Below are 12,478 nucleotides of genomic sequence, written 5' to 3'. Positions count from 1 at the left end.
CCACAGGGAGCATGATTTTAACAAACTTGAACCTGCACTATGTCAGGAACGCTTTCATGTACTGTAAACTTTTCTGGCCCAGTGGTTCTTAAGAAGAATTTTTTTAAAAAGATTTTCCCTATACATTTGTATGTAAAACTTTGATCCCCTACTGTGGCCCCATCCTACCCCCGGAAGCCATGGTTTTAACAAACTTGAATCTGCACTATGTCAGGAGAGCTTTCATGTGAATTTGTACTTTCCTGACTCAGTGGTTCTTGAGAAGATTTAAAAAGATTTTACCCATATATCTGCATGTAAAACTTTGATCCCCTATTGTGGCCCCAACCTGCCCCCAAGGTCATGGTTTTAACAAAATTTGATTTGCACTATGTCAGGATGCTTTCATGTAAATTTCAGCTCTTTTGGCCCAGTGGTTCTTGAGAAGATTTTGAAATGACCCCATCCTATTTTGGCATTTTTGTAATTATCTCCCCTTTGAAGGAGGCATGGCCTTTCATTTGAACAAACTTGAAAGCCCTTCACCCAAGGATGCTTTGTGCCAAGTTGGGTTGAAATTGGTCCAGTGGTTCTAGAGAAGAAGTCGAAGTGTAAAAAGTTTACAGATGGACAGACGGACAGCAGAAAGACAACAGGTGATCAGAAAAGTTTTCAGCTCAGGTGAACCAAAAACATCGGCTTGCACAGCCAGTCGAATGTCGTCATACTGAGGCGTAACATAATACTCTCCAACTTAATAACAAGGAAGAAAATCATCTCAAAGTCCCATCAAGTTGTCATCTCTGTTCGCTAATCCTTGTACATTTCAGTTAAAACCTTCCTTGAAAGGTTATTTATGAACAGATTTCTATAGATATCATTTGAAACCCTTTAAGCACCATCACTCTCTTGCACACATAATGAGGAAGAAGCTTTATTTCATTTTCAAAATTAGCTTCTTCTTAAATTACAGGTCAAAATTTAGTTATTTAGGAACCATAGGAAAAAGTGCACTGGGACCCATTACCGTAAAACCCACCTTCACTTTCCCTCCACTGTCAATCTGGCATGGACAAGCTTTAAACTAAATAGATAATATCTTTATGACTCTTAAGAGAAAGATTTTCAAAGAAATATATTTTCCTATGTGATAAAATTGGAACACTTACAGTAAAATTGAAACATTAAATAAATACATCTTTATGGCTCGAGAGAGGAGATTTTAAAGAATTTATATCATATTTTCCTACGTGTAAAAATTGAAACACTTGCATTCCCCCCTCCCCCCTGTCCCTCCCCCCAAGGTAATGATATTAACATCTACACTACATTTGATGCTTCTATAATGATTTGACAAATAACATCCCTATCGTTCTGGAGAAGAAGATTTACAAAGAATTTAACTAGGTGTGGTAATGTAACAGAATGAATGTACACTGCACAAGGATGTTTGTATATTTAACTAGGTGTGGTAATGTAACACAATGAATGTACACTGCACAAGGATGTTTGTATGTGTCATTGTGAATCTCAAGAAGATTTTCACAGAATTTTAACCTTGTGTAAAAATTGAAGCCCCGACTATGGCCTTTACTAAGCCCTGGGGGTGGAGGTGACTGTGTGAACAGACTACACTACATGAGGTAAACCCCTACTATGGCCCCACTCAATATTCAGCTAAATATAGTCTTCTGATAAAAACATTGTAAAACCACGGCCTGATGCACATTGATTGTTTAGATATAGAGACTAGATTTACACCTACTTCATGTGGTGATTAAAGAAGTGCATGTCTCAGTTCAAGAACAACAAAGTTGAAAAATCTGTTAGATGTTAAATAATGCTTCCCCTGTATCCCTGAAAACAGCTAATGAAGTGCAGCGTACAGTGTATCACTATTGAATACAAGACTAAAATCAAAATCTTTCATTGGATATGGAGTAGAACTCTACCAGATTCTGATGCCATGCAGACTTCTTATAATACTGTCTCCAAGACAATCTTGAACTACTTGTGACCCAAGTATTTCTTTCTCAGTGACCAGTTTGTTTGACCTTTGGACCCCAAGGTAGACAAATATTTTCTTCATCCCATGGTGAATCTGTGAAGTTTGGTGATTTTAAATGAAAAGGGAATTCACTCAAGAACCTGAAACCATTTTCCTACATCACTGTCTACTTTGCTCGTCCTTTGATCCCAAACTTGATCAGGGTTATCCTTATTCCATGATAAGGCTCAATATGAAACACAATGGCCTGAGGTGAAAAGAGAAATCACTTGAAGCATGGAAAACATTTTCCTATCAAAAGATCTTATTTTTTGATCCCCTCAAACCATTAAAGCTATACTGTAAATCATTGTGTACTGTACACAGAATGTTTTCAGGAATTCGAATCTAGAAAAGTGAGGAAGTACGCACAATCCATAGGACTAAAAGGATCACTCCTTTTTCCAGATCTAAGTTCATTGAAATTGTCTTAAAAGAACTCACTTTTGTCACATGACTGTACGATATTTACTTATGGAGAACATAGGAAGATTTTCACAATTTCTGCAAATCCACACAAACTTTAATGCCTATAAAAATTAATGAAACCACAGTATCCATATCTTACTTCAAGTGAAATCAATTTCATCACAAACATATTCTCAAGGTTTTTTGTTTTTTATTTGATAATCATATCTGATGTAAAATCAGATTTTCAAAATTTCACTTTGGGAATTCTTTTTGACTGCGACTGAGGCAGAATTCAGCCCTTAAATATACCAGAAGGATGTCAGCAATGAATGAAGCTGTTTTCCACATAGTTATACCTAGAAGTTATTGAGCAAATCAAAAATTTCACCTTCCATCCCACAGACTGCTCATCTTGAATAGTATATACTTTATACATCATATTTACTGAAACTTCGAAAATTTTATAGTTATCTCTTAGGCAGCATTTCTTAAAAAGGAAAACTGATTTTTACCCCATTAAAATCTCCAAAGAACTTGGAATTAAAAAATGTAAATGAGATATTGATTCAGTTTTCCAGTGGTGTTGTCAACCTAACAAAGATATCTGTTAAGATGTAGACATCTACATATCATAATTAAAATACTAATGAGAAAACCTTAAATTAAAAAGTTTTAATCAATGAGCAGATTATCATTAAAAGTATTGTGTACTTCTCCAGAAACAAGATGCCCATAGACCACACTACTCACCCGAGTCACTAGAAACAAAAGGCCCATAGACCACACTACTCACCTGAGTCACTAGAAACAAAAGGCCCATAGACCACACTACTCACCCGAGTCACTAGAAACAAAAGGCCCATAGACCACACTACTCACCCGAGTCACTAGAAACAAAAGGCCCATAGACCACACTGCTCGCCCGAGTCACTAGAAAGAAGAGGCCCATAGACCACACTGCTCGCCTGAGTCACTAGAAACAAAAGGCCAATAGACCACACTACTCACCCGAGTCACTAGAAACAAAAGGCCCATAGACCACACTACTCACCCGAGTCACTAGAAACAAAAGGCCCATAGACCACACTGCTCGCCCGAGTCACTAGAAACAAGAGGCCCATAGACCACACTGCTCACCTGAGTCACTAGAAACAAGAGGCCCATAGACCACACTGCTCGCCCGAGTCACTAGAAACAAGAGGCCGATAGACCACACTGCTCGCCTGAGTCACTAGAAACAAGAGGCCCATAGACCACACTGCTCACCTGAGTCACTAACAAGCATTCTGGGAGTATTGCATGGCAATACATAGTCCCCTACTGGTTGTAAAAATTACTGTACCACAACAATATTCAAAGTTCATTATGACTTATGCTGATGTACCAGTAGGAAAGTGAACATGTTCATGAAAAAAAGCTATATAACACTCCTCTTTGATCCACTGTAAATTGTAGGAAAACATTGGATCCTTCAGTCAGAACAATGGGAACATCATTATATGATAATGAAGTATTGTACAAAATTTCAATACAATCTGATAAGCCATTAAGGGGGAAAAGATTTCATAAACTACTTTATGCCCTCCACCCCTCCAAGATCCACTATTGACTTTTAGGAAAAATAATTGGATCCTCCTGTTCTGCAAATCGCAATGAAGCATTGTACAAAGTTTTAAATCTATCCGATAAGCCAAATAGAAGAAGCATTTACAATATTTTGTGACAGACAGAAGGCCAGAAAATACAAAAACAATATGTCAATGAAAAGCTGCAACTACACAGTAATTAATGGCTGGTTTCGCTTTGACCGACTCATTGAACTTTAAGAAAATGTTCATGAACCACAAGGCTCACCTAATCTACATGCACCAAGTCCTACATAATTGTTCAATTATCAAAGTCAACAAGGTCCACCACTGTAAATAATGAAACTTGAAATGGATGCACCATTTTCAAGCACAACAAGTCATAAAACTTGATTTCCCACAGACCTACAGACAGACTGCCATCTCATATACACGTCCATTTAAAAATTAAAAAAGATCTATAAGAATTGAAATACAGTGAACACACCCGGGAAAGCAAAAGAGCACAATAATAGTAAAATATAAAAGTGAAATGAAATAAAATAAACTATTCTAATACTTGAACAATGTAAACTAGGATAGACGACTTACCTCCCCTTTCTCGATCTTCATCCCCTGTCCTTTGTAGGCATACATGGCCTTGACCTGTGGAATTTTGCGGGTTTCGACGACATCCTGCATAACCTCGCGTTCCCGGACTTCCTCAGCCTCGATTTCATGAGGAACTTCAACCACCTCCTCCACCAGCTCCTCATCCGACTCCTCTCCATTTTCTTGTGGCATAAATTTCTCAGGGGAGATCTGTCAATAAAGATCTTTTACTGTAGATAATTTTACTGTTAGATTTCAAATCATTTATCAAATGGAATCACCAGACTAATTATACTATGCAAAAAGAGATTTAGGAAATTTCATGTTCCTCACTCTTTTCAGAAATTCATTTGAACAAAGAAAGACGAATTAAAAGCATTGTCTCTAAAGCCATAAATAACAAAGTTAATGTGGTACAGAGTAATTATCCCGATACATAATTAAAAAATGTACTTGGGTAATAATCATTAATGTAATAGCACATCCCCTTCACTCCAATACTCTGAAGGTTAACCTCTAATAAACAGTGTTTTTCAAACTTAATTTCCCCTGCACAATTCTACTCACATTATGTTCATTGGCTGCCTTGGTCATTAGCTGTGCCAATTCATCCAGGCGTTTGATCTCTGTTCGGAAGCTGCGGATTTCTCCTTCCAAACGATTGTGTCGAGAGAGAAGAGCCTTCAAAAGGAAATGACAGAGTGCAGATGTACTCCCAATTTCTTACAATTACACAAAGAAACAAACACTAAGACAGCTTTTTTCCCTTCATGAAGAGCATCATAAAAGGTTTAAAATTTTATTTAATTGGGTGCAAATGATTCAAGTTTTAAGAGGATTCCTACACTAAAATTCGAAGTTCAAATCTTTAAAAATCATAATGTTTTTGAATTTTTGCCATTTCATTTCAATTTCTTTTTCAACTATATTTGTCTCTATATATATTTTTTCTTTTGCTGACATACTTCTTAGAAGATTTTTGCTGTAGATTTTAAAAATATCAGCAAATAACATTTTTTATTTGCACAAATATATTTTCAATTTAAAGAATTACAATGTCAATTTGAGTCTTCTAAGCATGTGCTATTTGATATTCATATCCTGCATTAAAACACTTCTTTTATTACTCCTTAAAAAACAAAAACCCCAAAAAACATGAAAAATAACTTGAGAACTCTTTTGACGGTGAAATCATACGCCATACCTGATGCTTCAATGAGCCATCAAATAAAACGTTGGTATAGCAATCCACCCAACACAAGAGAAAAATTTATAGTGAAAAATATCTTCACTAAACAACCAATAGTCAAGTGACTGCAGAGTTGAATTTCTTTTTTTAATTTATAGAACTATTTACCGTATATACTCGCCTATAGGTCGGTTCGCTTACAAGTCGTTTGTATAGGTTTTAGGTTATTTTGGAGAGAATTGCCATTGACCCATTTATAAGGCAGTCAAACTTTTTTCAAAAATCGGTTGATAATTTCAAATCAATGCTCCAATGTTTTTACCTGCATTTCAAATAATATTTTCAGAAATGTGCCGATCTTTGATATTTTTCCCCAACAAATCAATTTCATATCACTATTTTTAGGTATTTATCCGAGTTCCAATAATGTTTTGGGATATGGCATCGATATTACACTTTTTATCTCAACAAATTAAACAGTTACTATTTTGTTTATTTCGTCCATGTTTCTGTTGTTTAAGAAATACCAGGCTATACATTACGCCATCCAGAAAAATACTAATCTTCTTGGGACACACCTATAAGTTGGACATAAGAGTTTTGGACCAAATTTTAACTCCCAAAAATCCGACTTATAGGCGAGTATATACTGTACACGTACTATAGTTGATAAACACTGACCTTTGACCCCATTTCATCCCTTCCATAATCATTACTTGTAACCAATGGCATTTTCTCCTTCATCCAGAGCTCCGCTTCACTGGCATCTGCATAGTACTGAAGTACATAGTTTTAAAATAAGAACATGTTCAACATATATTCACATTCAATTCAAACTACATTTATCTATATACTACAGTACATTCACCAATATGCTTTGAATATCAAGTAAAAAGAAGACGCTTTCAAAACAGAATTTCAAACAGAAGGATGTCTAACCTGGTGTGCTTCTATTCCGTCTTCGATCTTTGTTCTTCTAAGAGCTGCTCGGTCTCGCAGCAATTTCCATTTGTCCATCAGGTTATTAATTTTAGTCCCGATCTCAGCCCAAGCTCCGTGACCACTGTTGACCAGATCTTGGCCTGTGGCACAGATTGCCTCACAACGAGGCCAACGACCATGCATCTCTGCTTCCAAAGCCTACAAAGAAAAACGTGTGAAAGAATGTAGAGAATTTCTGTGCATGTTCGGTGTTTTTATGGCAGTATAATTGTAAAATTGACACCTGGGTTCTCATTAAGAGCCGACACCCGACGATTTCTCGCCCCCTACTTCCGAGTAAAATTGCGTCTACTTTCTATAGTAAAGACAAAACAAGGCCGTGCTATATCATGATTAAATTCAATGAAACACTTTTAAAGTCTTGAAACATTTTTATTTTACCAAGAGGCTCCACGTGGAGCATATTGGTACCAACACAATGAACGAAGCACAACAGGAAGTCGCAGTTCGGATGCAATTTCACTTTGTAAAGATTATTTCCGGTTTTCTTTTCCATAATTCCGATCCTGATTTTCTTTAATGCAAAACGAAAGTAGAGAGAAGCATGGAGAAAATCACAGGTCTGTTGGGTCATTTTGCAATTCATTGGGAGTTGAATCTTGTTCAAATTTAAGATTTAACCTTTCTACATATTGCGTTGAACCGTTTAGGAAGAATCTATGTGAATTAAATATAATCAATAAATTTATTATATAAGATTTTTTCTTGACAATGTTGGTTCATTACAAAAATGTAAATGAAATTAAGGATTTGGAAATGATTGCACTACTACATAACACACCAACAGAAATACGCATCCAAGAGTCTAAGAGCATGAACACATTGCCGACAAAACATGTCATGGCTTCCTATAAAATCTCCTTATGATTATAGAAAAAATAAAGTGTTACCAGTCACTTGCATGTAAATTAACACATTTTGCGAACATTTTACAATGATTTTAATGCTAGATTTAAGTGCATAAATTCAGAGAAATGCCTCCTACTGCCTTCTAATTTATAAAATCCCCCCCCCCCCTTACATATTTCTCCGCCTACTTTTTGTAATTTCACCTGCTACTTTTAAATTTATTGAGAACCCTGTGACACCAGTACTATCTTTAAAAAACAAATCTCATATTATATGTCTCATATTTTCATTCTTTTGAGCAGCATCAGTGCAGCATTGAGGTCCTTTCCAGTGTGTTTTGAGACCTATGTTTTCCTTACCTCATGCTTTTTGAGCAGCATCAGTGCAGCATTGAGGTCCTTTCCAGTGTTAGTGGAGCGACAGTTATCGATCCTCTCCTGGGCCCACCTCTCTTCCTCCTCAGCATCCTGTAGGAACTGGTAATACTTCTTCACCACCTCTAGCGCCTTCTTTCTCTCTTCACTCTTACCATTTACCCTGAGAGACAAAAACATTTGTAATTATTGTCTTTCATTTACCAAAACATTGAGGATTCAATTTGGTTAAAAGGGTTAATAACTCCGAGGTCACTTATGTTTATGATATGACCACTGAGCCAAAAGTGACAAAAAAGATGTGATGATTTCTTCATATGTTGCACTTCATTGAAATCAAATATCCTTGAATGGAGGTGGATAAAATTTTCAAAAATTAATTTTGTAACATCAAAACTTAAATCATTAAATACACATCCAACTAGTGCATTGCTTTATACAGGCTGATACAATAATTAAAAAGAAAATGGAAAACTCCTTAAGCAAGTTATTTTAAACTATTTTTAACTGACAAACTTTCAGGTGTGATCTTACATGTATCTCAAGATATTCTAGTTCCGAACAGCAATTTGTCATAGACCAAAACATTATTCACCTCTCAATCATATAACTTATACTCTCCTATGAGTTACCTGTCGAGGTCCCTATTGAGGTCCTCCAGCCTCTTTTCCAGTACACCTCCCTCCTGGTGACTGGGTTCTATCTGTTTGGACCTCCTGTTGAGGTTTCGGACTCTCTTAGACAGGGACTTCAGCTGTGTCTCCAGTAAGCTGTGCTGCTGTAGGTAGTCCTCTGTGGCCTGGAGGTGTTTTCCTGTGTCTTTTACAGTCACTTTTGTCTGTAATTCAACCAATAATGATATAGTTAAGGTTTAACCAAAGGGACTTAACTCCACTGGATATAGTACAGGCCTATAGATAGTTTTTGCAAGTACTCAGGATTTAAAGAATCACTCTAAGGCTTTAGTTGAAAGATAATTTTAACTGTGAGGCCAGTTTTTTTATTTCTTGGTTTACGGATCCGCTGACCCTAATTTCTGGGAAATCGGGAAAAAAATAAAATGCAAATTTCTACTTTTTTTTAATTCCGCTGATTCTACCCAACATGTCAAACCGAAAATAAAAATAAAATGCATTTTAAATTTTACGAATAGAAAATCGTGAAACGCAAACGTATTGATTTGTATTTGGTAATCACTATTCGTTTTGTGAAATATCTTTATTCCGTATTTTTAAAAACCATGTAAACAGATATGGCCACGATGACAGTAACGATACCTGTATATCGTTCTTGTCGACAAAATATATGCCCGATGACATTTCGTCACCCCAAAAAGGGAATTGATAGAAATAAGTATTTCTCATACAATTAGTGGTATTTTTGCAGTGCTATTTGGGGTTTAAGAATGAGGGGAAAGGTACAGTTGTTAGCGACTTTACTAGATAAAGATGTTCTAGAATCGTTAAAGTGATAATGTTGTACGGACCCGGTTTGAGTGTGGTGAGGGCCTATCCCGAGACAGTTATATTATTCAAAATATTGACTTTATACCACAGCAGTACAAGCCATAATAAACGTATTCGAATACATAAACGTGCATTTCTGCCGTCGAAAAACCGAACAGGGAATAGAACTGTGTGAGAAATTGTTAGATGCTATAATGAACGCCCGTAAAAAATATGACCAATTCCCAGATGAAACTCAGAAATGTATGCATATTTCTCGAAAATTAGTATACCCTGTGTAGTGGTGGAAAGAATTTGAGTACCAAACAAAAATGAAAAACTGAAAACACTTTTTTCAAAAAAGGTGGTAGAGAATATTCTAAGGGCATATCTATGTGGGGGAAATGGGGTTAAAATTATATCATGGGGTATGAACATTCTGAAATTAAAAATGAAATTAGTACATAAAATTGTAATAATGCTTCTATCTTAAATTTTTTTCATTATATTTACAATTTGTAAATGTAAATTCTTTGTTGAGCATATACAGCAAAATTACTGAACAACGTAATATAAATACTGGATACTTTACAACATCAAAGAGATATGACCTTACACATTTTCTCAGCTTATGCTTTACTAAAGTGTAACATAGATAATAACTATACACTGAATTTGAAATTACATTTTTTTTCAAAATTTATAGCATACCAGTCACTCTGAAGAATTTTTTATCTACATGTAATATTTAGCAGTGATTTAATACATGGTTTGTTTATTTGTACTCACGAAATGATGTTAATGATCTATTGAAAATAAAACGATAGATATCAAAAATGTTTATTTTATTTTTATTTTTTTTTCTCCCAACCAACCTTAATTTTTAAAACAAAAATCCGTAAACCAATAAATTAAAAAACTGACCTGAACTGTGTGTTGAAATTATCATTGTGAAAGTTATTCAAATTTGCAGAAATACATATAACTCATCAACCTCAATCTCTGTCAGCTCCTCCTGAATGTTCTCGATTTCTCTGAACATGTTCATGGTGTTCTTAAAGCCTGACAAAAGATTCTTCCTTCCCTCCAGTTTGTCCAACAATTCACGCCATTTTCTCATTATTGTTTGATCCCTACAAAGTTTGAAAATGATTTTCATTGTTTATAACAGATGTAGAAGCATTACTTCTTTTAAAAGTATAAAACCTTTTTACAAACAATATTGAAAGCAATATTTTATGATGATTGACAATATATTTATTCACTGTTTAGCAGGGAGACATCACAAATTATCAAGTCTTAGTTGGGTTATCACCCGAGGGTGCGAGGGTGATAACCCTACTCAAACCTGATAATTTGTGATGTCTCCCTGCTAAACAGTCCATAATAGTTTTATTACCCTGAAGAATCTGAATGTTAAAAAAAAACTATCACACATTTATTGACTTGTACCATATATTTTTTTTTTTATTCAAAACATCAACAAATCCGTAACAACTTTCTCTGAAGAAAATACTGATAAATTTTCAATAGTTTTTGAGGGATGAAATCAGTTACCCTCAACTACATGCACCATTTAGTTTTACAATTAATGCCGAACATTTATTAGATAAGTATGTTAATGAAAGCAAAACATTGAGGTTTGAGAGAGTTAAACGAGAGAAAGCTTTCAATTGTGATGTCACAGTAGAATGACGCAAAAACACAACATCAAACATAAACATTTCGTAACGTATTTCAAAACAAAAACACAAACATCAAGTGAAATGCAAAATTGCATTAAAATGGAAATATTTTTCTTCTCAATTGTTATTTGTGACTGTTAATTATTTTTAACAGAGCTTTTTCACTTGTGCCATTAGAATTTATCTTCTAAAGGGAGACAACAGAGTTGTCAACCTGCCCAAGAGGGAGCCTTGACCAATGAAATTGATTGTATTATTCAGAAGGGTAATAACATAAGTTAATTGTTCCATCTTAAGGACTCCCAATACACTGTATACACTAATACAGAACAGCATTTAGCAATTTGAGTAATCTGCCCCTGATTTACCTTCTACAGAGTTAGTTTTTTAAATGTCTAGTGGGTACAATCCAAAAAGTAAATCTTAGTAGAGATTTTTACACTATTTTCAAAATCTACTATGCAAAAGTTTAATTTTCAAATCTCAAAAACCAGCATGGATACCCTATCTATAGTTTGGTTGTATTATTTTTGTTAGTGTATCAGGCCTCCTTAAACCATGACACCGCAACTCATTAGGAACAAGACATAATGTTGTCAAATACTACTGTTTGATACTGTGATAATTAATGTACCTGGATATGATATTCAACCTTGACCTTTCAATTTGCAAATTACTTGATATGAAGTCTATATTTTGTTAACATCAAGGTTACCAAGGATGAAGTTAAGAACGCATAATCAAACAGACAAGCCAAAAACAATGTCTCCCCATCTTTGATCTCAGGGGACATAAAAAATTCTGATTCAGAAATGCATTGATTCTTACATGACTTGAACATGATCTTTGGCGTGAAAGTTCCCTTCCACTAGTTCTTTGGCCAAACTGTTTAAGGACTGAAATCTGTCCTCCTGAAATATTGAATTTCAAAGTAAAATCATTACATCCAATCATTGAACATAGAAAGACACCAGGGTCAAAGTGCTTAATCTGTTTCTCACTTAATAATGCCACAATATTATACCATGACATGTAAATATGCAAAACAAGTTACAAAATTTTGTATACCCTGGCCAGGATTTCAGCACTAATAGCTTCATGTTTTTTAATGGCTGCTTCTGCTTGTGACGAGTTGTTGGCAACAATGTTTTCATCCAAGATCATACTCATGTCATTTAACCAGGATTCACGAATCTCCGCCTGAAAATATTATCAACTGTTTAACTGTTCCCAAAACTTACCTCAAGAAAATAATTCAAACTGTTTTCTAACATAATCTTGCGGATGTATGTACATGAAGCATAAATTTACACTCATATT

General features: G+C 35.1%; 1 protein-coding gene across 5 annotated transcripts in view; it reads right to left on the bottom strand.

Moving 5' to 3' along the window:
* LOC125649793 (spectrin alpha chain, non-erythrocytic 1-like) overlaps nt 1–12,478 on the bottom strand; it is a 157,580-nt gene that overhangs the window by 67,228 nt on the left and 77,874 nt on the right. For all 5 annotated transcript variants that reach the window (XM_056165159.1, XM_056165160.1, XM_048877571.2 and 2 more), the window contains 9 exons: nt 12,227–12,358; nt 11,987–12,069; nt 10,468–10,606; nt 8,661–8,866; nt 8,014–8,191; nt 6,743–6,943; nt 6,485–6,580; nt 5,182–5,295; nt 4,615–4,824 (listed from right to left, as the gene is read on the bottom strand). In XM_056165159.1, coding sequence (XP_056021134.1) covers nt 4,615–4,824; nt 5,182–5,295; nt 6,485–6,580; nt 6,743–6,943; nt 8,014–8,191; nt 8,661–8,866; nt 10,468–10,606; nt 11,987–12,069; nt 12,227–12,358 — 1,359 coding nt within the window. The remainder of the gene's footprint in view (nt 1–4,614; nt 4,825–5,181; nt 5,296–6,484; nt 6,581–6,742; nt 6,944–8,013; nt 8,192–8,660; nt 8,867–10,467; nt 10,607–11,986; nt 12,070–12,226; nt 12,359–12,478) is intronic.

Source organism: Ostrea edulis, chromosome 5 (genome assembly GCF_947568905.1).
Source record: "Ostrea edulis chromosome 5, xbOstEdul1.1, whole genome shotgun sequence".
NCBI lineage: Eukaryota > Metazoa > Mollusca > Bivalvia > Ostreida > Ostreidae > Ostrea > Ostrea edulis.
The sequence above is the reverse complement of the archived record's forward strand: the minus strand, read 5'-3'. Positions and strand labels throughout refer to the sequence as shown.